General features: G+C 56.3%; 1 protein-coding gene across 15 annotated transcripts in view; it reads left to right on the top strand.

Annotated features, from left to right (window-relative positions):
- Positions 1-24785, top strand: part of LINGO1 (leucine rich repeat and Ig domain containing 1) — a 204366-nt gene that overhangs the window by 169468 nt on the left and 10113 nt on the right. The window contains exon 1 of one of the 15 annotated variants that reach the window (XM_045395861.3): positions 15611-16191. The exons of the other annotated variants lie outside the window; for them this stretch is intronic. Coding sequence (XP_045251796.1) covers positions 16186-16191 — 6 coding nt within the window. The 5' untranslated portion in view covers positions 15611-16185. Of the gene's footprint in view, positions 1-15610; positions 16192-24785 lie in introns of those variants that run through there. 15 annotated transcript variants of the gene reach the window in all.

The raw sequence follows: 24785 nt of genomic DNA, 5'->3' as shown, positions 1-24785 counted from the left end.
GTGTGCAGGATTCCTGGAGGCCACTGGGGTGTGTGGTTGCAGGTTTGAGACCACGGCCTGGGTTCCTGTTGTCTATCTCTTTGGGAACTCTGTTTAGCAGGGCAGCAGGGAGCAGACTGGGGTCCCAGAGAATCAGGGGCCTGCCTGAGGTCTCCAGCTCTGGAAAACAGAGTGCACGAGGGGTGACCCTTGGGAAGTGGGTATGCCCTGGGCCACCGTGGGTGAGTCAGTATGAACCAAGGGGCCTCAGTCTCACTTCATTTATTCTACCTAGGGCTCCCCCTTTCATAGCAGGGCCTCTGAAGCCCAAAGAGGTCAGGCCCAAGGCTGAGACAAGCTGGGCCTGGATCTCTGTGCCCCTTGGCTACAGGTTGGGGCCAGGATCAGGCTGGGTCTTCCTGTGGCTCGAACTGCTGTTTAAAGTTCTCTTGGCAGCCGCAGTCAACATGGGAGTAGAGCCCAGCCTTGGAGTAAGAACATGGACAAATGTAGGTTCAGATCTCAGCTCCACCACTTTCCAGCTGGCTGGGGAGTGGGGAAGGCATGCAGCTGACACAGTGGCCATGTGCATGGTTGCGTGAGTGGACATTGCCACTCTACTGTCCTCTACTGCCACTTTTGTGACAGTAGCTGGGCTAGTGACTTCCCTTCTTTGAGCCTCAGTTTTCCCCTCTGTACCAGTCATGGATGTTGCCAGTCATGGATCTGCCTCACAGGTTCATTGCATGTGAAGTGTCTAGCACACCACCTAGAACGCAGCCGGTGCTCCTTCAATGCTAACTTTTATGGTTAATGTAATATTGCAATTATTATTGCATCTGGGTGATCTTGGGACTCAGTCTCCTCATCTGTAAAATGGAGTTAATATGATACTGAGGGCCCCAGCTGCCCACACCTGATACCAAAGTCCTCCCCACTTACCACCCTCTCCCTGTGGCTGGCTGGCTGACTGCCCTGTCCTTCCCAGATGCCTGAGGACAGAGCCCAGAGAGAGGGAAGAAAGAAGGAGGCAAGGAAATAGATGTCTCACTGTCTGTCCATCAGTTAGCAATGGTGGCACCAATTTTCATAGAGAAGGGCCTCTCCCCTGGACTGTGCTCTGCTAGACTGACCCTTTCATCCCTGGCTCCCTAATATCTCCTGTCAGGGGCAGGACAGCCCAGGGGGCATAACCAGGACCTGATCCGAGAGCCACCCTGCCCATCCCTAGACTCCCACCAGTGAAGCCCCTGACACTGCCCTTCCAGCCTCAGTGGGAGTGCCTGTAAACTAGGAAAGTGGACCAAGGAGCTCCAAGTCCCCAACCCCACACCCACCCATCCCCGAGCCCTCCCGCACCTTCATACTCATTAGCTAGAGTGAACACCGGGCGCCTGTCCCAGCTCCACTGCTCACTTCGCCATGACCTGAGGCAAGCTCCTTAGCCTCCCCTGCTCGTTCCCTCCCCTGTAAAGTGGGGATAGTCACAGAACCTTCCTCATAGGGCCATTGAGAGTATGAAATGAGTAAATGAGCCCAGAGAGAGGGAGCAGACACCAGGTGGGCCCTGGTGTCTGCTGACCCAGGGGAAAGACTTGATAGATATTAGACATTATTAATGTTTCCCAGGTTCTGTAGTGAGGGTCTGCCTCCTTTCTGGTCAGTTGAGAAGAGCCCACCCTCCCTGGCTATCAGCCAATCCTGTCCGGTCACTTCTGACTGTCAAAGCTCCCATCCCTTCCTGGGGTGCTCCTGGGGACAGAGAAGCCCCAGGTTGTGGGGATAGAGATGAGAGAATAATCGGGGCAGACGATGGCAGGGGACAAGGTGGGTTTATGCTCTGCCACATCTGCCCCCAGGAGAGAAGCTGGCTGGCCCCTGGTCTGTCCCTCCTGGAAGTGGGGGAAACCCCAGGTTCCTGCCTGTGTGTGCCCCACCTGCTTACAGACTTATGACCCATATTTGGGGTGTAGAGAGGAGGGAAGAAGCTCTCACTTTGCTATGAGTCACAGCAGAGTCTCCTCCCTCTTCTCGCCTTCCCTGCCCCGTAGCCCTCCTGGTCACCATGACAGAGGGGTGCTGGGAGGGAGAACTCCTGTGGGGACAAAACCAGAGGGTGCCAGAGTGGGTACCATGTCCGGGCTGGGGAGGGGCGCCTCCATGTAGGTCCAGGTCCTGCACCCATTGCTGTGTGGCAGGGCGGAGTGGAGTCCCTTACAGGTCGCATGTCTGGACCCAGGCACGTTTCCTTGACGTGCAGCTAAACACAGGTGGGGACAATCGGTGTCTTTACTGACTATTTTACAACTTTACTGGGCCTAGAAAGTGGGGCAGGGGCGTGGATGTATTTGCCCCTTGGCAGCTGGGTGTCTGTTCCATCACAGGCCACCAGGCTCATGCTGAAGCCCCTTCAATCACCCTTTTATCTCGCCCACTCCCCAGCCTCTAAATGAGGCAGACACCATCCCTGCTTTGCAGATAGAGAAACCAAGGCCTGCTCATGCACTTGCTCATTCACAGGACTCACCCTGGGCTGCCAGCCACACTGAGGGTACTTGGCACCCCCAGGCAGTGGAGGTGTCTAAGGGCACTTGGGATCTTATACCCCTGGGCCGTCCCCTCCGTGAGTAAGGCTAGCTAATGTCCACCACAAAGGGAGAATTACCAGCAAGGCCTTGAGCTTTGCTCCTGTTTACACTTCAGTTCCCAGTGCACACGGCTGGCTTCAGGAAAGACCGCCAGCTCTTCTAAAGTGGGTCTGGAGCCAGCTCTCTGGTGGGACCGGGAAGACGTGTGTGGGATCCAGAGTGCGGGCAGGTGCAGAACCAAGGCCCACGGAGGCAGCAGCCCTGCGTTCACCAGTCAGAGACCCACTGGCCTAAGGATGGGAGGATGAACATAGTAGCCCTGAATTTGTTCACGATGCTTTCCACACTTCAGGCATTCGCTGGCATTTATCTTTAGCCATGAGGCATGCACGTACACCCCGCTCTACTTTCCGCAGGTTAAGTAAATGTGAGGACTCTGCTGCCAAGTTTAAGCATAGAAAGAGAGCTGGGCACTCTTTCTATACCCAGGTCTGCTGAGCGGCCTGGGTAGCTCTTGGGAGAGAGGCAGTGATAAGGAGTGGGCCTCAGGACCATGCCTCCACTTTATCCCACCCACCCCACTGTGTGCCCTGGGGTCTTCTGCCCCAGCGTCTTGGGCTGTGATGTGTGGAGTTCCTGCAAGCTGGCTGGCCAGGGCTCCTTCCTCCCAATGCCCTCAGCCCCTGGTGTGGGGAATGGGTGGGTACTGCTCCCTGCACCACCCGTTCTGAGCGTGTATGTTTGGGAGGAGGGGTGTATGGAAGTGCAGAGAGGGGTCCACAGCCTGTGAGTCACTGGGAACTTCCTGAGAGCGCACCAGGCCTTTCTCCCCACTCCTGATGAGCCACCACCACCGTGCAGGTATTTATGGCTGGTTTTCACGCCCCAGCAGGTGGTGTGAACACACTGTGTCTGAGTGTAAACGCCCATGTTTTGATTTGAGAGTGCGGGGAGCCCTCCCATCGTCTGGGGCCTTCTAGATCTCTCCACCTCGGGCTGCCGGCCTGAGCCACATCATTTATCCCATAGAGGAGAGCCCACCCAGGGGCCCTTTATCCAACCCTAAACCGCTTATCACCGGAGCCAGGCCTGGCTGCTGGTCCTGGCTCCACCGGTGCAACTTACCTCACCCCTCTTAGCCCTAGTTTTCTCGTCTGTGAAATGGGCACAGCAGCCATGTCTGTGTTTGCTGGAGGGATTGAGGGAGCCAGCCAGCACTGTGTCCCTCAGCTTCCGAAGTGGCCAGTCAGTGAGAGGCCAGCCCGGGCTCAGCCTGCCCCTGGGCTTAGCTCTGGTCTGGGGCCCATTTCCTGTCATATTCCGGGTCCACGTCATGGGCTCTGTCTTGCTCTCCTGGTGTCGCTAGCACCTCCACCAATGCCATCCTTATTTCCAGGTGACGGAAATACCACAGGCAGGTGGTGGGCTCAGAAGAAGCAGATAGATGCTCAAGCCTGTCTGGGGACCCCTGGAACCAAGGTACCCCTCCTCGACCACCTGCCCTGCGGGCTCGGGGCAGCCATGTTGAGGGGGTTGTGCTTCCAGGATGGCCTGGGCAGAGAAGGGATAGAGAGAGAGGGCGCAGCCCGGGTACAGCTGTGGCTCCTCCAGCACAGCTGGGAAGCCCTGAATAGGAGCTTGGGTCTTTTGCCTGTGGACTGATGAAGGAGCTGAAGAAAAGTTCTGCTCGGGACACCTACCCTGACACACATGAGAGAGACACCCCACACACGTTTAACGTGACACATACCACAGAGCTCTACAACACAACACAGCTACGTATCCTTCCTAAACTCCCCCAGAGTAGATACATTCGCAAAGCAGACGCCGCTGCCCCAGCTGGACTCATGGTCACAAGGGCTGTCCCCTGTAGGGCTCATGAGTGCCGGGCCCTGCCCTGCGACTCTGATGGATTCTCCCATCATGTCCTCACCACTCTTTGGAGCAGGTGCCACATTCAGGAATGAGGGCAGAGCAGGGAGGGACTTGACCGTAGTGCTCTGCCCAGCAGAGTCCACATTTCAGGAGGTCCTTGAGCCATTGCACCCCGCCCCTGTTTCCCTGTTTACAGCTGTCACCCCCTGCCCCTTCCCATGCTGGAGGAGGATGAGGTGGGAATGAAAAGTGTCCTCCCTGGAGGCGGCAGCAGACTCTTGGGAAGGAAGTTTTCCCTTGGGTTTGCTGCCCCTGGGCCAGGGCTGTGGCTGCTGCTCTCTGGGGGGTAAGCCCTGAACCATGGTGCTGGGGTGGCCACCTTCAGTACCCCCACCTCCATGCTCCCCATGTGATGAGGGAGTTTGTCAGACACTTTGCCCATAACCAAAGGGATAGCACGCCCAAGAATGGCAGGGAAGGGGGTGGCAGGCCAAGGAGCCAGGAGAGCCCCTACAGAAGCTCTGCAGGTCTGAGGCTCCCAGCTTTCCCTTCCGCCATCCAACCCCGATGGCCCACGGGCCTCTTGGCTCCTCCCTGGAACCGGACCATTGCTGTTGTCCCAGCAGCCCTTATGAAGGTCTGACCTAGACAGGGAGGGGAGAGGGCCCTTCCCACTGCGGACCTCCCTACCCTGAGGTTTGCTTCTGTCCTGAGTCCTGCCCCAGGGCCCTGGGTCTCCCCTGACCCCGTGGACAGCCATGCTCTCCTGCCTGGTTCAGCCCACAGCACCTGCTGTCCTGCTCCCAGCACCATCCAGGGGACCTGAAAACATCTCCATCCCCTTTCTGACCAGGCCACCCCGATTGATACTGTAAGTGCCAGCCCCAGCTGCCCCCACCCTGATAAGTGGGTGACAGACGGGCAGGTGTCCAGGGCACAGGGAGTTCTTGGGCAGGAAGAGAGCTCCTGGGAATGCCACCCACCACACCACAGTGACTGTCAGAGAGTGCACTGAGTGTGAGTCTCTGTCTCCTCCCAGGGCTAAGTCCAGCGGTGTGGGGAGAGGCACCAAGCCCAGGCTCTACAAGCTTCCTTGCTGACTCGCTGCATGGCCTCAGGCAGCTAAGGCACCTCTCTGTGCATCTGCAAAGAGGCCTCAGCGGGATAGACCAAGGCTGCACAAGTGAGATAAGGGGTACAGAGAGGACCCCTGGGAGAAGAGGCTCAAAGCATATTTGATACGAATGTTGGGATTCCCTCTTTTCCTCTGGGAGAAGGGAACCACTTGCAGAAGTAATGTCTTGCTGGGGGATTTCAGGACCTGGAGAGGAGCCTGTCTGCTGCCCAAACCCAAGTGGCAGTCCCAGCCTTGCTCCCTGTGAGGTATGGAGCAGATTATGGGGGATCTGAAGGGCTTCCTAGGGCCAGGTTGGGGAGAGGGGCACCTTCCCTACACCCAGACTGCCCTCCTTGCCTTCACATGGCCCTTGGCAGAGCTGAGCACTCCATGGGCACCTAAGTATCCAAATTAGGCTGCCTGGAAGGGAACATCTCAGAGAGACCCCCGGCCTGAGGGAAAGTGGGCTTCCAAGCTCTTCACACAGAGGAGCCAAAATGCCAACCTTCCCAGCTGCTCTTTCTATCCTCCTTCCTCCCTCTCCCCACACCGTGGGACCTCTCCCTGTTGGCAGCTCTGACTCCGGAGGCCTGCCTCTGTTTCCCTTCTCCACTCCCTGGGGGTGGGGGCGCCCTGTGCGTGGTGAAGCCTAGGATGAACCAAGCCCTGGCAACTGGACACCTTCCCCCTCCGCAGCTGTCTCCCTCCCACTGCTGTCCTGGACTCAGGTCTTAATGGAGCGTAAACAGCCAGGCAGAGGGAAGCCTCATTAGGCCTGATCTAATTAGGAACCCCTGAGATGGGGGTGGAAGGCGGAGGTGGAGGAGCGCCCCATTCATGAGGGCCTACTGTCCACAAGAAATGTCACACGCATATGCTCTTAGAACCCTTTCCACAACCCTCCAAGATAGGCATGAGTATCCCCAGGTGGCATGAATGGAAAGTGGCTCAGAGAGGGCGGGTGACTTGCCCGAGACCACTCCGCCAACAGGTGGCTTCCCTGGGTGGTGCACCCTGAGTGTCTGACCCCAGTGTCTAGTTCTTCCCAGCATCCCAGCTGGCCTCAACCTATCAGGCTTGGCAGGACCTCTGACATCCTCTGTCGCAGGTTTGTCCAGCTGCTGTCTGAACCCGCAGTGCTGGGACAGTCACAGCCCCGTTTCTGGCTCTCTGTGTCTCTGGGCCTCCTCTCTCTCCCAGCACCACCTGACTCCACAGTGGGTCAAGATGGTGGGAGACGGGGTGTGGGGCCAGCCAGGCTCTCAGCCTCCTACCACGCCCACCCCTCATCTGTCTCCTTCTGTAATCAGGGAGGGTGTAGGGGGAGCCCATGCAGTGCCAAGAGGCCGGCCGCCCCTTCGTTAGTCTTAGCTAACAAGCTGTTTATGGGTGCGACATGACACCTGCTTTCTTCTTTATAACTTCAATAATTTATAGGCATATTAGCGGCCAAGCAGCCGCCCTGGGTCCCAGCCAGACGGGCCGGGGCGATGCAACCGGGTGCCTCTGCCGATATTTACTCTCTCCCACCATCAATTATTAAGGAACCCTCCTTCATTTTTGCACATAATTACATGCACCGTTATGGTTCAGACTCCCCTGCTCTTAATGTCTCTGGAGAGGGGCCCAGCCTGCCCAACAGGGCTGAGATGGCGTGGGGACCCATCGGCTGAAGAAGGCAGGCAGCCACCCTACCTGGGCGAGAGGTGGTGGCAGCCTCAGCCCCGCACCCTGCTCTCAGCTGAGCCGGTGCCTCCTTGGCCAACAGTGGCCTTCCTCAGGGCTGGCTGTCTCTCCCTCCTCTCCATCCCAGGGCCCAGCCTTTGCACCTGCTGTTCTGCCTGGAGCACCAGCCTCCACCTTCTGTGTACCTGACTGATCCCGACTCACCCTTTGGTTTCAGCTCAGCCATTGCTTCCTCCTCGATGTCTTTCCTGTGTGCTGTGTGTGCGCAGCCTCACCCCCACTTCTCCCACCTCAGCCTGGATCACACTAGGTTGAGTCTTGCCTGCCAGACCATGGGCTTTGGAAGAGAAAAGCCCATGAGAAAACTGTGGCAAATGTTTGGCATTTGATGAATTAAGTAATTAATTAATTAGGAGATGGATGGATAGATGCCTCCACCTGTCTTACCACCAGTCAGCCCACTGAAGCATTTGCCTTCACCCTCCTCCTCCAGGAATCCTGTTTGCTCCACCTCCTCCGGACTCCTCCAGACTCTCCTGGTCTGTGCTGAGATCCCCCAGTGGGCACCAAGGCCTAGTCTCTCCATCTGTGTCCCCAACACCAAACAGAGGACAGGTCAGAATGGAGGGAGGGCACATCCTGGCAATCTCAGCTGTCAGTGTGACCTGGGGAAGTTGCTCACCCTCCCTGATCCTGTTTCCTCACTGCTAAATGAGGATAATAATAGTCCCTACTTTACAGGGTGTGATTGAGGCTTGTATGAGATAATTTGTAAAAGCACCTAGTATGTGGCCTAGCATGCCAGAGGTGCTCAAGTAATATCCCTTAACCTCACCTGTTGTCTGTCTGTGAATTCAGCCCATGTGAAAATGAACCATACTGAATTATGTTGGATTGAATTGTCTTATTTACACCTTCTCTTGTCCACACTTCTTTGTTTTTAGTCTCCCCTGCCATGTAGCTGGCACCAGGCTTGGCTCACAGGGTCTCTGCAAATATTCCAGGTTGATTAATCAAGACTTTGCAAGTCTCTCAAGCCACACCTATCAAGAGAAAGGAGTGAGTGTCTCCCAAGCCACAGAAGAATAAACTGAGGCCAGGGAGATAATGTGGACTCCTCCAAGTTAATGACAGAGTGAGGAACCAGGCCCTGGCTTCCCACTAGACTGGAAAGCCCAGGAATATCTCCCTGGATTCTGTGCGCCTCAGTTTCCTCCCATAAGAAGAGAAGGGAGCCCATAGCATTGCTGAGAGGATTGAGTGGGCTGCTGAGTGAGTGGATAACACACTTAGAACCACTGTGCTGCTCATGGTGTGGGGTTCGAAGTGTGGGAATCAGGATAGGCCTGACTGCCACCTCCCCTTCTCTCTCCCTCGAGGTGACAGTCCTCTGGAATTGGTGTTAATCACTGTTCTGCATTTTTTAATACTTTTCCTATATTTGTAGGTATCCATGTTCAGTTTATAGGGTTTGGGGCTTGTTTTTAAACTTGAGATAAATGGTATAGCTTGTACATATGTTTTTTCCTCCACATCGTGTTTATGAGATCACCTATGCTGATGCAAGTAACTCCAGCATAGCTGTTTTCATTGCTGCATAGTATTCCATTGTGTGAATGTACCACGTTCCATACATTCCTTTTCCTGATGATGGGCACTTAGGCCCATCCTGTGTTTCGCTGTAACAAACAATCCCGCCATGAGCGCTCCTCTGCTTGCCTTCTTGTGCTCATACTTTAGGGAACTGCTGGGTCATAGGGTGTGCATCTTTTCACCTTTACTGGATAACCACCAAGTTGCCGTGCCATTCCTTGCCCCCCTTGAGAGCAGACACTTCGCCTGCCTTATCTCAATGCCCTCGCCACACTGGGAGAAAGGAGTTATTATACCCATTTTACAGATGGAGCATGGGTTTAGTTATCTATTGCTGCATAACAAATCACTCCAAAACTTAGCTTAAAACAGCAAATATTTATTACCTCCCAGTTTCAGTAAGTTGGGAATCCAGGTGAGGCTTAGCTGGGTACCTCTAGCTGAGGGTCTCTCACAAGACTCCCATCTAGACATCAGCCGGAGCTCCAGTCGTCTCAATGCTCAACTCAAAGAGGAGCTGTTTCCAAGCTCACTCGAGTGGCTATTGGAAGGCCCCAGGGCCTCATGGGGGGTTGACTAGAGACATCAGTTCCTTTCCATGTGGGCTTCTCATAACATGGCAACTGGCCCTCCTCATAGCAAAAAGCAAGTGATCAAGAAAAGGTACCTAAGATGGAAACCACAGTTGTTTTGTAATCTAATCTCACAAGTGACATTGCGTCACTTCTGCTGTATTCTATTCATTAAAAGTGGGTCCATTGATCCAGCCCACACTCAAGGGGAGGGGATTACACAAGTAGGGCAGGGACCACTGGGAGTGGGCTTAGGGGCTGCCTATCACTGGGCAACTGAGACTCAGAGAGGTAAAGTGACTTGCCTAGGGTCACACAGGAGTCAGAGACAGAGTCAGAACTGGAACCTAAGACTGCCTGGCCCTGATGCTGGGCACCTTTCAAGCCACTATGCTGTCTTTGACTTAATAACAGGCTCCGACTTAAGTTAATAAACAAGTCTCCTGCACAACAGAACTTAAGGCAAGCGCTTAATGAATGGATTGCTAATAGCGCTGCCTGTTTGCACACATTAGCTCAAATTCCCCCTGACATGATCCATGGGGACAGCCGAGCCAGGCTCTCAGAAGGAACCTCTCTGCCAAGCACAGAGCCCGAGTTCCCATGGAGCCAGGGAGTGATCTCTTTACATTTTCTATTTTTTTTTTTTTTGTTGTTGTTGTTTTTGCTCCTAATTTAATTTTTTTAATGGAGTGCACACTTCCTTGACTTCTTAAGAACAGCTAACTGCATCCTAACTCAAGGTCAGGAACATTGGGTGTTTTCTTGGAGGGACTTCAGCGGGTAGTGCTGAGGGACGCTTCACTGACTGGCCCCAGACCAATTTCTTGCTTCTCAGCCACTGTAGACACAGCAGCCAGGCCACCCAGTGCAGAAGGGCTTAAGTTAATAAACTTAAGTGCAGAAGGGCTGTGGCAGCACTGAGTGGGGGCCAGGCCCAGACCTCATTTCTCTGCCAGGGCTTCTGTCATGAGTCCTCCAAGAGCCTTTGGGCCTCCCCTGATTCCCGGTGAGATTCCCAGTAGGGGAGGCTGCTGACTACGTTACTTCTAGACAAGTGACATGTCACTGGTGCTGAAACATTTCCACGGAGGCATGGGTGGCCAAAGCCCCAAGGTGAGAGAGAGTAAGAAGTGTGGATTCAAGAGTATCCCTGCCCCCATACCCTGGCCCTCCTCTCTAGGGAAATCCACTGGGCCTTCCTGATTAAGAGACTTCAGTCAGGTGTAATTTACAGACATCAGACCCTCGAATCAGGGCTCTGGGCTGGCTATGGAAACTGGAGGAGGCAAGGTCAATGCATGCCCTCAGGGTGTTCCTGATTCTCAGGGGACAGAGAATGTGGTCCAGATGTCTCTGAGTCAGAATGCTGAAAGGGACCTTAGGATACAGTCCTGACTTTACAGAGGAGGGGTCAGGAGGCAGCCAGTGACCATGACAGTCAGTATGATCACCTAAAAATACCTGTGTTTATCAGGCTCCTACCGCATCGGCATCAGGTAGATACCAGCCACACATTAAGTCATGAGACCCTCACACCACCCCCATGAAACTGACATTATCTCACAGAGGAGGAAACTGAGACTCAGGAAGGTGCCCAGGGACACATAGCCCCACCTGAGGGGAAAGTGAGGTTCTCAGAGCAGGTTTTTGGAAGGAAGGGGACACACAGGGACTTGAATTGGAAGGGGAGAGGATTTGAGGGGCTGAGAAAGGTGTCGATGACAAGACAAGCATGAAGTAAATGCCAGGGAAGAGGGTGCCCCAGTTAAGGGGGTGGGCCTCCCACACCCTTGCCCTTGAGTCTTGGCCTCAGCCTACACCCACCATGGATGCTCCTTGGGAACCTGCATATCTCCACACCAACTTGGGCCAGCCACTGTGGGAAGAGGACCCCTCCAGGTGAGCCCCTCTGCCTTCCCCATGTTGGATGCCCCATGCAGGATGTGGAGGATCCAGACTTGGGCAGCAGTGGATGAGGGACTTTCCTTTAAGATACCCAGGCCTGACCCTTTGTGACATGCTTACATGGGAAGCTCGTGTCCTTAAGTCCCCTCTGACTCTCGAGGAGGGGGTCAGGAGGGGACAGGAAGGCTGTATACCTGGCCACATCTCCAGGACCACCTCCAAGAAGGGACTGTCCCGCTAGCCCCTTCAGGTGTTTCCATCCCTGGCTGGCCTCCACAGTGCACCAGCACACGGTCTGACCTATGGATTTTCTGCCACTTCTCGATCCACTTCACTCTAGCCTAGTACTTCATTACACAGCGGCCCCAGCAACCCCGGCATGGAGGGCTTTGGGTCGCTGTGGTGGCTTCTGGAGGCTACATGGCCCCCAGCTTCTGGGCTTCAGCCTTTTAGGGGCTCAGGGTCATCCAAGGAGCCCTGAACTTAGAGACCCCCCAGGGCAACCCCTCATTGCATAGCTGGGGAATCTTTGGCCCAGGGAGGGGCTGTGATCCCCTCAAGGTCATACAGCAAGTTAATAAGTTAACTTGTGGCATAAAGTAGAACACGGGGTCCACCTGAGCACCCAGCTCCACAGGGCCCACGAGCTGGATGTTGGTTCCACCTCACTCTCCCAGCCCTGCTCCATGCCCAATGTCAGCTGCCCAGCCCCCACTCGCCACCCAGGCTCCTGGTCTTTGTTTTTCTTGCTAATTAGAGGTCTCAGCAATGACTGTGCTGTCCCAGCCATTTTAGAGCCGTCATTAATTTCAAGTGCCTTCAGAAATAATCATCATCGTAAAACCCTGCGAGCTACTGGGATGCCAGTGGATAGGACCAGCATAGAGCAGGCATGTAGGCAGGCCTGTGTGCGCCACCCTCTCCTTTATGTGCCTGGGGGACCCTTGGTCCTCACCCCAGCTCCGCCGCCTGCCTTCTCAGCCTCTTTGTGAGGGGAGAGCAGGACTAACATCAGATACACACAGAGCTTCAAAGCCCAGCTGTAACTCATGCACAGAGTGAACTTGAACAAGTCACCAGCCCTCCCAGAACCTCAGTCTTCTCATTTGTACAGTAGGGACAGCAATGCCAATCTCGCAGAGAGACGAAGATGTGAAGTGTGGCTGAGTCTGGCTTATAGTAAGGGCTGAATACATGTTGGAGGGCCTTATCCCCTCCTCCTGTGTTCCCCGGCAAACCCATTCCAGCTTCTCCGCTTTGCAGTGAGCAGTCAGGCTGGCTCCTTCCAGCCACCGGCTCCTGCTTTATTGGGACTTGCTGAGTTCTCAGCCTGCAGCCACGGTCTGCTGTGTGCCCACCTATGAGACACGCAGTCTCAAACCTGCTCTTGGGAGCTCCTAGTGTAAGGATAGAGGGAAAAGACTGGGGCCCTGCCTCTAAGGTCATTTCAGTCTGGGAAGAGGAGGCAGGAATAGAAGAGATGGGTCTTGGTTAGGTTTTAAAGCACAGGTAAAAATCAGGGAAAAGGCATGGCACGAGTGGGCCAGCGGCCTGGGGTGCGGGGGAACATTCTTCAACTGTAGCTCCTGGACATGATCCCCTGGTTGTGCCAGAGAAGACTTGGACTGGCCATTCCGCTGTGTCACATTCTCCATGGCCCTGGGACCCCTGAGAGGACTCTGCTGGGAACCACCCCACCAGACAGGAGAGGAGAGATTCCTCTTCCACAGCTCATGCAGAGGTGACTGGTGGGGACCCAGTGACAGACCCCCTTTTCCTGGAGTCTCTAGGTGACAAGGTCAGGGGCCCATACTCTCACCAGGCCCAAGCTAGACCCTAAAAAAGCCCTCTCCTCCAGGTTGTTCCCCCAAAGCTCCCCATCGTTTCCACTGGAATAAAACAGGGAGAGCTGGGAGAGGTCATGTCTTTTGGAGACAAAGGGAAGGGGTAATGGCTTGGATGCCATTGACAGTAGAGAACCGAGGCCAAGGGGCCCGTCCTCCCAGACACAGCTCTGTGGTCATCCCTGCTGCCTCCGAGGCGCGGAGGGTTAGGGTTATTGAGGGCGCCAGAATACCCCAACCCAGGACCCCAGAATACCCCAACCCAGGATCCCAGCTTCCTCCGGTAGCACCTGGGGCTTTGGGGGTGGAAGGACTGGTCTCTCCCCCATTTCTCCGGCGAGATCACTGAGGCAGGGAGCAGGTGAGTCGGGGGCGGAGAGATGTGGTGGCCGCGCCTTGCGTGCGTCAGTCACCGCACCAGGAATAGCCCTCGCCCCCGCCCCCGCCCCCCAGCGGGACTGCGCGCCCGCCGGGTGCCTGGCGGAGCCTTTACGCAGAAGCCAGCGAGCGTCTATTCCTGTCGGGCTGGTGGGAGGAGGCGGCGCGGGAGGGCGGGAGCGCACGGGTAGCTCACAAACAGCCGGGGTGGGGGGGCTGGGGAGTCTGGAGAGGGGTCCAGGCAGCGCGGAGTTGAGGGACCGGGGAGCCGCCTGCGCTGGGCCCTGAGAGGGAGGGGGACTCCTGTGCTTCCCTCCCCGCTTCCCCTCCCACCTGTAAGTCCTTCTGCCGAGCCTGCCCCCTGCTGGTCCACTCAGCCCTAGAAGGCGAGTCCAATTCCCTTTCCGTGCCTTGCTGTGTGTGCCTTGCTGGCTGTGTGACCATGGGCAGAGCCTGGAACCTCTCTGGGCCTGGGTTTTCCTCCCTCTGTCACAGGGGAACAATAGTGCCTCCCCCAGAGTTGCTGGAGGGTGAACATACAGTTCACAGTTGAGCATATCATGGACACCTGCTAGGAGGCGGCTCTAGCTAGGCCTAGGATGAGGATGGGAGACAGGAGAAAGTGCTCCAGACAGGACTGTCCAGAGCAACGGTGTGCCAAAGAGACTGAGAAGTACCCAGAAATGGTGCAGCTGGAACAGAAGGTCTGTGCAAGTCTTTGGGCTGTGCTTGAGGCAGAACAGCGAAGAAACAAGGTGCTGTTGGGGGTGGGGAGAGGTCCCTCCGTGGCAGCCAGGCATCTCTGCAATGAAGTGGGATTCCAGGGTCTGCCCCAGAATCGGAGAGGCTTTAGGCTAGATCCCCTCCCCCAGCCTCAGCTGCCCCTGTGGACTCAAGCTATTAGGATTATTCTTGTGCTAATGGGTTGTTCCCAGCAGTGGAGAAGGGATGCCTGTGCCGGGTGGTGTCAGCATTGATGGTTATTCTAATAAAACTGGCTTGGTGTTAAAGGGCGTCTGGCTTCAAGGAGATGGAGGGGGTAGTACAGGGAAAACAGGTGAGGTCCTGAGAGTGGTAACCTACTCTGCAGGCTTTGCCAAGACATCCCTGCTGGCCTAGTTTCTGTATCTGAGTTTCAAGGAGGATCTGGATCTCCGAGGAGAGGTCCCATTCCTTGGGCCCATCTGAAGTTGTGGCCCCAGCCGAGGATCCCCGGGACCGTTCCGGGAGGAGGGAACAGTCAAGCCCAGACGGAGGCTCTGCGCTGCCCTCTGCTGGCCGCTGGGTGCAGAGCCTCCGGACGGAGCGGGTCAAAGAGGCCTGCCGCCCTCTGCTGGGCAGGAAGCCAGGCTGGGCGGGGACCCTGGCCGCGAGGAGGTACGCGAGACCCCGCTCCTGGGTAGAGCTGCCGGGCCAGCGCGGCTTCCTCGCCGTCCCCTGGAGCTTCCCATTCTGACTGACTCGCCCTCCCGCGCCAGGATGTGGACCCTGCAGGCTCACTGACTTTCCGAGAAGAGGGAACAGGGCCAGGACGGGGGCTCCCGGTCGGCCTCCTATGCCGCCCTCCAAACAACCCTGTTCGGGTGGGGAGCCCTGTCCGTCCTCGTGCGTGTGTTCGTCCACAGCCCAGTTAACACGTGTAAACACACTGGCGCGCTCACATGCACACGCATGTGGCCACACAAAATCACACACAACGGTGTGCGCGCATACACCCAGGGAGGACCACACGCCGGACTCCCAGAGACCCGGCTGGCCCGGGACTCGCCCTGAGCCCCGAACCCGGAGGGGCGCGGCCGTGTGCAGAGCTGGAGCGCCTGGCTGGTGCGCCCCTCGCCTGCGCCCCCCTGCCTGTTTCGCTGCCCTAAACGTGCAGGGCAGCGGCTGGGGCGCCCCTCGCTCTCCGCCCCCTCCGCTGAAAGGAGACGAGTCACCCCCCAACCACCACCACCAGGTTTTGCGGCCGCGCCTTCTCCTCCCCCGCCCGGCTCCCGCCGCTCGCTCGCTCCCTCCTCCCTCGGTCCCTCCTCCCTCCCTGGCTCGCTCCTAGCGCTCCCTCCCCGCGCCGCTGCAGAGCGCGGAGCCCGAGCGGGAGCCGGCGCGGGAGCCGGAGCGGGCGGCGGACGACAGCGCAGGCGGCGGCGGCGGCGGTGGGTCCCGGTCCTGGCCCCGGAGGGCGCGGAGTCCCCACCCGCGCCGCTCCGGCCCCTCTACCGACGCGGGGCGCCGAGCAGCATGCGCGGCCGCTGCCCGCCGTCCCCGGCCCCGCGGCGGAGCGCGCCCGGCCTCGACCCCGGCCCCAGCGGCAGAGGCGGCGGCGGCGGCTCCGGGCCGGCCCAGGGCGCTGAAGCAGGCTCGCGGAGCCCCTGTAGCGCATCCTGAGCGCACCTGCCCCTCCGCCCGCCGGGGCCGCGGCCTCCCGCCTCCCCACTCCTGAGCCCCGGCCCCGGCTCTGGCTCGGCTCCCGCCCGCGCGGGGCGGACAGACAGACGGCCAGCCCCGCGAGGGCGCGCGGACTGCCGGGCGGAGGTGTCGGAGGAGGAGGAGACGGAGGAGGGGGCTGGGCAGGGGCTGGGGCCTGGCCGGGCCGGCTGGAGAGACATGCGATTGGTGACCGAGCCGAGCGGACCGAAGGCGCGCCCGAGATGCAGGTGAGCCAGGCGGCCGCGGCCGAGCCCCAAGCGGGCAGCCCCGCGGCGAGCGCCCCTGGGGGCCGCCGTCGGCCCTGGCTGCGCCCTCCTGGGGTTGCAGGGCACCTCGGTGCCACCCAGACCTCCTTTGGGGTCACAGGCCCGATTTCCCCTCAAGCCTCAGAAATGAAGATTCTTCCTTTCCCACCTCCCCTCCCTCCAACCCCAACAAATTCAGGGTTTGTAAGCTGGGAGCCTGGAGCTGGGGCGGGGTCCCCACGGGTGTCCCAGCCCTGCTCTGGTCTTCCCTCCCTGTCCCCCCTCCCATTCTGAGTATTGGTCACTCTAGAGGGTAAGCCCCCTGCTCAGCCCTGGGTAGGTACCTCCCTTCGTGGACCCCAGGTGACCCCAGGCAGCCCCCATCAGCGCCAGACACTCCCTAGCTGGTGGACACAGGTCAGGGACTGGATTTCTCCACAAGCTCCAGCCTGGATGGCAGCTCCCCACCACACACAAGCATCGCCCCTTTCCAGCTCCAGCCCAGTGAAAAGGAGATGGGGAGGAGGGAGAGTGGAGGGAAAGGAGTTGGGGACCGGGAGAGCCCAGGAACCCTTTAGGGGCCTCCCCTTTGTCTGCGTTCAGCCTGGGCTTCTCACCTCCTCCTGCCCCACTTTTCATTCTAAGGCAGAGCGGGTGGGAGGTGGGAACCAGCTGAGAAGAGGGAGGTAAGGAGGGAGCCTCCTGCTCCCCCTCACGCCCTTTTCGGGGTGGGCTGTGGGCTCTCTGCTCTCAAGGCATGCCAGGAGATGTGTCCCTCCGGGCGGATCCCACTTTGAGGAGGGGTGGGGCCAGGTCAGTGGGCAGCCCCCTCCAGGTTCCTGCTGGGGTCGCAGCCGGGTCCAGCCCGACTGTGCCAGCACCTCCTCTTTGTTCTCAGAGGCCTTGGGATTGGGGTGGGGGAGAAGGGAGTCTGAGAGGATGGGAAGGGCTCTGCCCTGAGCGGGTGGGAGTGCAGGAGGCCCTGAGGTGGGGCCTGTGGCATCTGGACAGCCCCTTCCTGCTCGCCCAGCCCTCCATCAGTCCTCTGCTTGGCTTGGGCAGCCAGAGGGCGCATAGCCCAGCCTGGCCCGCAGCTCTGGGCTCAACCCTGCTGGTCATTATGCCAGCGGCTTCAGCACGGGTGCCTCCCATGCCCAGGGAGCAATGAGCCGGGACACCCAGGCGGCAGAGAGCCTGGGGCTTCCCCAGATCCAGCGCAGAGTGTCAGTGAGGAGAAGAGGGCCAGCTGCTCCCAGACCCTTTGTCCTTGTATAAGCCAGGAAGGAGCTGAAAATCCTCACGCCTCTGGGAAGGCGCTAGCAGCAGGTCTACTGGGACAGCATGCCTGTCCTTCCTGCTTTCTACCCATGGCCCAAGGTGGGAAGGAGAGTATAGGGTGGCACAGGGGAGAGACCAAGAACTCCTTGGAACCGTGCTGAAAGAGGGCACGGACTCAGATCGGGGCTCCCAGCAGCACCCAGCTGCCCCTCCTGGAAGGGGCTTAGCGAAGGCACGGACAGGCCCCCTGTGGTGTTCTGGTTGTCTCTGGCCCCCTCACCACCCCCTGATAATTTAAGTGTGAGCCCGTGGGTAGGGCTTAGTTAAAGCTGCAGTGGTCCCCAGGGTCTGGAGTTAGAGTGGGAACCAGCTTTTAGGGGAATGGGCATGTGCTCAAAGCCAAGGGCCCTGTGTGACTGGGAGGGAGGTGGAGAGACTACGCCTTGCAATAGTCCTCTTTCACCTGGGCTCATCTTCATCCTCTGCCCTCTGGGCATCCATTTTTCCTATATTGGGTATTGTTTTCTAAAACCCAGACTCCCAGAGGGACCTCCCCCACCCCACTCCCCAAAAAAACAACCCTTGTGGAGGCGGGTGGTTGTTCTGCATGAGGCCGGACGGGATCCCTGGTGCCAGTGAGGGCTCCTGTGGTGCTGCTTTTCAGGCGCCTGTGGAAGCAGATATCTGGAGAAGCACAATTGGGGTTGGGGTGTGTTCCTGTTGGGAGAGAAGGCAGTGCAGTCATTCGTGCAGTGTCCCAAGGAGGCCTGAGGCAGCGTGTGGGTGGGAGGGGAGAGGAAGTGGAACAGGGAAGGGCCGGGGAGGGGGGTGCAGTAGGTGTGGTGGTTTCAGAGTCAGAACCTTAGCTTGCTGGCTGGAGTCTTCTTGGGCTAGCTGTCCTGTGTGTGGCACTCTGTGAAAGTGGCCTTCCAGCCCCACCCACCTCCATGGTTAGCCTCTGGAGGCTTTCTGTTCTGTTTCCACCAGTTCCGCCACGTATCCACCCATCCTCACCTGGCTTGGCCCTGCATCCCTTCACAAGAGGTCCTTTCCTCTCTTTCTCCTGACCCCCTCCTCCAAGAAGCCTCTGCCTGCTTCAGGTCACTGCCCCTCCTTCCCCAGTCACCCACAGTATAAAACCACACTTGTTTGCACTGAATATTGTACCAGCCCAGTCACGCATGCATTTGTTCTGGACATCCTAACCAAGCTGCCTGCTCGGCTCTGGGCTAAGCATGATCTGCCTTGAACCCCCTGAGCAATCCTAGTACCCTTCCTTTGGCCCTCCTGCCTGGCCCCTGGGATGGGACAGACCCTTGGAGGTACAAGAGAGTAGCTGTTGGCTAGTGGCAAGGACTACCTGTGCATGAATGCACAGAGCTAGGTGATGTCAAAGATGCCCCAGGCAGGAGTTGGGAAGAGACAAACGGTACTCACTAGCCCACACAGACGCTCAGAGAAGGGTGGGATTTCTCCCTGGGGGTTAAGGTTGTCAGAGGTGCTTTAGGAAGAGAGGGAGACTGGCTGAGTCCTAGGGAAGTAGCAGACTGCAGAGACACAGAAAGCAGGGGACTCCAGAATCAGGGAAGATTCTTTGTAGAAAGAGTGTGAGAAGGCAGGTTCATTTTCCAATACATTTGAGGCATTCTTGATGCTGACCTTTGTTTAGTTGTGGATGAATGAATGAATGAATGAATGAACGAACAAGTGAATGAATGAACGAATGAATATCCCTGGGTGCTGTATGGGCTCAGTAGAGCTGTGCTGACAACAATCTACTTGTGTGTGTTCAGTTTCTTCAATGTTATTTCATAGCGAAGTTGTCAAGAGTGTGGACCCCGGAGCCAAAAGCCTGGGCTCAAGTCTCAGCTCCACCACTGCCTAGTTCTGTAACTTTGGGCAAGTTGCTTAATCTCTCTGGGCCTGTCTCCTTATCCATAAAGTGAGGGTAACAATAGTATTCACCTCAAGGGAGGATGTGACAATTAGGTGTGCTAACATATGCAAAACATTTAGAACAGTGCCTGGTACACAATAAGCCCTTAAGAAGTGCTAGCTACTCATAGTTTACATTAGTGATATGCTCATGATCTTATCCTTGTAGGTGGTAGGTGCAGAGGTTTGATTTTATACCTAAGAAAACAGAGCCAGAGAGGTGGTGAGTGACTTGCTCTAAGTCCCCAGCTTGCAAGCCTGCGGTTCAGTCTAGAATGCGTCCTTCCTGACCTCTAGGCTGCGGCTGTTACTCACTAATCCAGGCCTAGCCTGTTAATTAATTAATCGAGGCATTTAGTATTAATCATAGTAGTAGTAATAATACTATAATGAACACTGTTACCCTACTCTCCAACTTAAACACCAGCAATCCAATAATGATGTACACCTTCCCATGTGCTCCTGCACACCCCGTCCCATCACCTCTTTTTCAATGACTACTCTAAATCATATATTTAACAATCCCTTGCCTCTTTAAAATTATATATTTTAACATATATAAGTAGTTCTGTTTTAGTTATTTTTGAACTTTATAAAAAGAGCATGAACTGTATGCAGTCCTCTGGAATTTACCTTTTTTCTTCATCACATTTAAGCTTCATCTATATTGTGAATAATAGATGTAGCTCATTTTTACTGATGTATAATGTTCTGTCATGTGATCCTAAAAGTGTAATTAACATTCTCCTACCAATGGGCATTTAAGTTATTTCCATTTTTTGCTCTTAGAAACAGTACTGCCAGGAACCTTCTCCTCCCATCTCTGAGGCAACGTGCAGTGTCTCTGGGGCACAGAGCTAGGAGTGGAATTGCTGGCCTGTAGGGCATGTTCACATTCACCCTTACTAGGATATTTGCCAAAGTGTTTTCCAAATTGGTTAGACCAGTTTGTGTCACCCCAGCAGGAGATGAGGGTTCCCATTGCACCCCATCCTGATTAACACTTGGTATTGTCAGGGGGCTTGATTTTTACTGATTGAATGAATGTAAGATGGTATTTCATGATGGCCTTGATTTGCATTTCTGGAATTCAAGGTTTCTGGCATATGAAATGGGGGTTGAGATGGGCAGCAGCCAGTGTGTACTGGGTGCTCACTAAGCAGTCATCCCATCGGCACCCAATCCCCCAGTTGTGGGAATGCTGTCTCTACCATCCCTGAAGTCTGGGATGGGTACAAGCAATCAGGGAGGACTCCACAAGCAAGTGGGATGAAGGAGGAGCAAGAAGGGCTTAAGTCCCTGCATGTTTAGTGCAAACAAAGGATAGCAAATTCCAGGAACCCCAGAGGTTTTGTGTTTATCCCAGGATGGGAAGGAGTAGTCCTAACTTAGGAGGTGGAGGGAGCCTGTGTTTCATTATTTCAGCATCCCCACCTCCTGCACAGCCGCCCTGCGCACCTGGCATGAGGCCTGGCATTGGTGAGTGCTTAATAAGAGTTTGGTGACCCAGGGAATGAACCCCGGATGGAACACATGTGTGCTTGCTCCTCCTCCATTCTCACTTCCTTGGGGAGTCCTCTCTGACTGCTCCTGCTCATGGATGGAATGAGGGGTGGCTGAGCAAGGTGACTCCTGGGCATTGCAGGGCCCCCACACGCGAGGCCCTCCAGATCCCTGCTGGTCCAGAGGGTCTGAGAAGCTGGGTGCTGCCAGGCTAATTTGGAGCAGCTTCCTCTGCCAGCCTGGTGCACCAACGATTGATTCCACGCTGCCTTTCCCGCCTGGGCCTGGGCCCCTGGAACTGGTTAAAGACGAGCACCGGGGCTGGCGGAATAATTATGCCTATTTCATGTGACACCCAAATTGATTGCCGCCAGGGTGACATTACCAGGGCATTGTTCCTCGTCTCCAACCTCTTATTACATGTTATTAGGGTGTGTGGTGTGTGTGTTTTTCTATTTTTTCCCATTTCGGGGAATTAATCTCTCTCTGCCACCTCCTCTGCTTCCCTCTGCAGAAAACCTGCTCTCGGCTCTGGGAGGGGGTGGGGGCCTGGCCAGCACGTTTCTTCTGCCTAGCCCGGTGCAGGACAGCAGATGGCGGGGATGGGGAAGCGGGGGGGCGGGGACCAGCTATCTCAAGTCCCTTTACTTGGGTGCAACACAGGGGCATCTCAGAGCTGAGAGGGGCTACTGAGGTATAGATCCCAGCAGAGGAGGCCTCCTGTAGTCGCTTTAATCCATGGTCTCAGCTTGCATGCCTCCCATGATGGGCTGCTCACTTACCACTGAGGCAGACCTTCTGTCCTGAGCCATGTAATGTCTCATCGGATTCCTCAAACTGAGCCGAACGTGGGTCTTGGCTCCCCTCTCTGGGCCTGCAGTGGACCTTTGCAGCCTCTGCCTTGATACGCTCCTTAGAGATTTGCAGAGGTGCCAGTTCCTCCCCCAAGTCTGGGCTTCTTATGAACGGGCAGCTGGGTGGTAGCGTCCATTGTGCCTGAACAGGACACTCCTCCTGTGTGTGTCTGACTGGAGCCTCCATCACCTCCTGGATACTGGGCTCAGTTTACCAGCTTGGAAAAATGGACTCTGGCAGTGGCGTGGCCAAGATTCATTTGAGTGGAGAGGGCTTTGAACTGCCAGTGCTGGGAGAGAGGCAAGTGTTTTATTTATAATCTGCCTGTCCATGTTATACAGAACTCACTGGACCTTGGTTTGTGATGTTTTAGAGGGTTATTTTTCACTCTTCCCCTTTTGAGGCAGAAATAACCCAAACTCTCACCTGTCCGTGATCCAGCCCTGCCATGGGGTGGCCATGTGACCCTTGTATGATGTTGGGGACAGAAGGTGGCTGCGGTTGGGAGGCTGGGGTCCTTCCAAGGCCCTAGCCCAGAGATGCTGTGGGATGTTGGACAAGTCCCTGATGCTCCTGGGCCTCAGTTTCCTCATCTGTGTGAGGGTCTCTGAGGGTGTTATGCCTTTGGAACCAAACAAGCTCAGGACCTTGGACAGGTGAACTAATGGCTCAGAGCCTCAGTGTCCTCATTAGTGAAGTGGGTGTGTAGCGTGGTGAGGGGTGGTGGGGTCATTCAGCAAAGCACTGTGTGTGCTCGATATAAATGTCTCTTCCTCTCCCTCTCCCGGAACTCTCCACCCCCAGCAGTGAGGACAGTGTGAAGTCTGCTGTCCCCACTTCCCAGTGAGGAATTTGTGGTCCCCAGAGGTAAAGCCACTTGCGCAAGATCACGTAGCTCAGCAGTCCCCTGAACCTGAATCAGAAGGAGGCAGTATGCAGGAGTGGACAGGACAGCTGGGCGTCTGACTGCCTCAGGCCCAGTCCCAGCTCTGCCACTCATCACTGTGGGACTTTGGGCAAGGTGCATCACCTCTTGGTGCCTCAGTTCTCTAATCAGTAAAATGGGGATAATACCAGCCTCTTAGGGTGGTTATGGAGATCAGACAGGTTCATGCCTGGCGCATAGCCAATGCTATGTTAGTGTTAGCTTTAAAAAAAAAAAAAAAGGCACTGTAGGGAAGTGATGAAGAGCATGGACTCTGGAACAAAACCATTGGGGTTCAAATCATGCTAACACTGACCCCGAGCGAGTTATGGAACCTCTTTGTGCTTCGCTTTTTCCATCTGCAAAATGGGGATAATGGCAGCACTTACCTCAATGGGTTTGTGTGAGATTAAATGAATTTTTATATGCAAAGTGCTTGAAATAATGCCTGGCACACCGAAGGCCACCTATGAGGGTTTTACCAATCATCATTCTCATCATCATTCTATTTAGCTCTCTGGCTAATCCCAAATCCCAGGCTAATTCCACCACACCTCTCAGCCTCTCGCTGCCAGCCTCAGTCTATGAGGCTGTGACACCCCCCACCCCAAGCACAAGGCCTATAGCTCTCCCAGGTGGGGGTTGACTGGTTTCCAGGCCTGAGCTGTTCCCAAATAGAGAGGCCCTGAGGGCGGGGGCTGCAGAGAGGGGTCCCCCTGGGAGCCCCAGGAAGATGTGAGAGGACCAATGGGGATGTGGCAAGCATGTCCCAAGGGGCCACTGGCCTGGGCAGGGGATGGCGCTGGGGGCCTTGAGGGGCATCTTCCTGTCCCCAAGAGCCTGGGTTGGCATCTCAAGACATGAGAAGGGAGATACTGGGGTGCAGGACGGGGGTTGTCCTTGGGTCCCCCTCAGGTCATCCCCCCAAATAGGCATGTACCTGCCTCTCTTCAGCTCTGGGACAGCTCCCATCCAAGTGGGGGTACTGGGCAACCTTGTGCAAGGGGCAGGAAGGGCCCAGAGTGGTCCAGGACTCCCCCAAGATCACACAGCAGGGCGGGGTACACTGGACGCAGCCCACTTTACTCACCCAGAATGGGCCTCCTGTTGGCCCTGCCCAACTCCCACTCCTCTCCACCAAGCCTGCCGCTCCTGGAGGGCAGAGCCTATATATAGAAGCCTTGAAACACTCAGATGCTCTGACAATTAAAATTCATAATTTATCCCACAAATGGCCGGGGGCTGCGAGCTGGCCGGAAAGCTGGCAGCTCTCGAGATGACTGTGCCCTGGTGAGCTGGACAGGGGCATTCCTCCCTTCAGTGCAGGGCGGCCGAGTGCTTGCCCAGGGTGACCCAGGACAGACAGGCAGACAGCCACACCATGCCCAGTCGGCACCCTCCAGCGGGCGCTGAGGCCAGTGAGCACATGTGGGAGAGGATGGAGCTTCCCAGAGCGCACCTAAGTGATGGTGCTGGGGGCCAGAGAGTGGGGGAGGAGGGGCAACCAACACACACACACACATACACAGAGGCCACTCACACACAAACACGCAGACACAACACTCTCACAGACACAGCACACAGGCCACTCACACACACACCCCACACACACACAGAGGCCACTCACACATACACAGAGGCCACACACACCACACTCACACAGAGGCCACTCACACACACACAAGCCACTCACACACATTCACACACACTCACACACACACACAGACACCCCGGGGACCCAACAACTTTTTGCCAGAACCAAAAGCCAGAGGAAAATAAAGAATTATACACGACAAAGGACATGACCTCAGTTTTCTTCCAGGTTGATTTTTCTGTCCCCATGGGGGGCTGAGGAGGAGGAGGGGAAAGGGGGGGCAGGGCGGACCAGCCCCCAGAGAGACGGCCAGACACAGGCTGCCTGGTCCGGCTGGTGGAGCCGCGCACTCTGCCAGGCTTTCTCCTGCAGGAGCTCAGCCTGGGCGCAGGACTGCAACTCTCAGGGTCCGCCTTCCAGCCTCACCACCTCCCCATGGACCAGGAGGCAGCTCCCAAGATTAGACTGGCCAATGACGGAATTGTT

Source organism: Macaca fascicularis, chromosome 7 (genome assembly GCF_037993035.2).
Source record: "Macaca fascicularis isolate 582-1 chromosome 7, T2T-MFA8v1.1".
In the NCBI taxonomy this organism is placed as follows: domain Eukaryota; kingdom Metazoa; phylum Chordata; class Mammalia; order Primates; family Cercopithecidae; genus Macaca; species Macaca fascicularis.
This window is presented reverse-complemented; position numbering and strand designations above follow the sequence as displayed.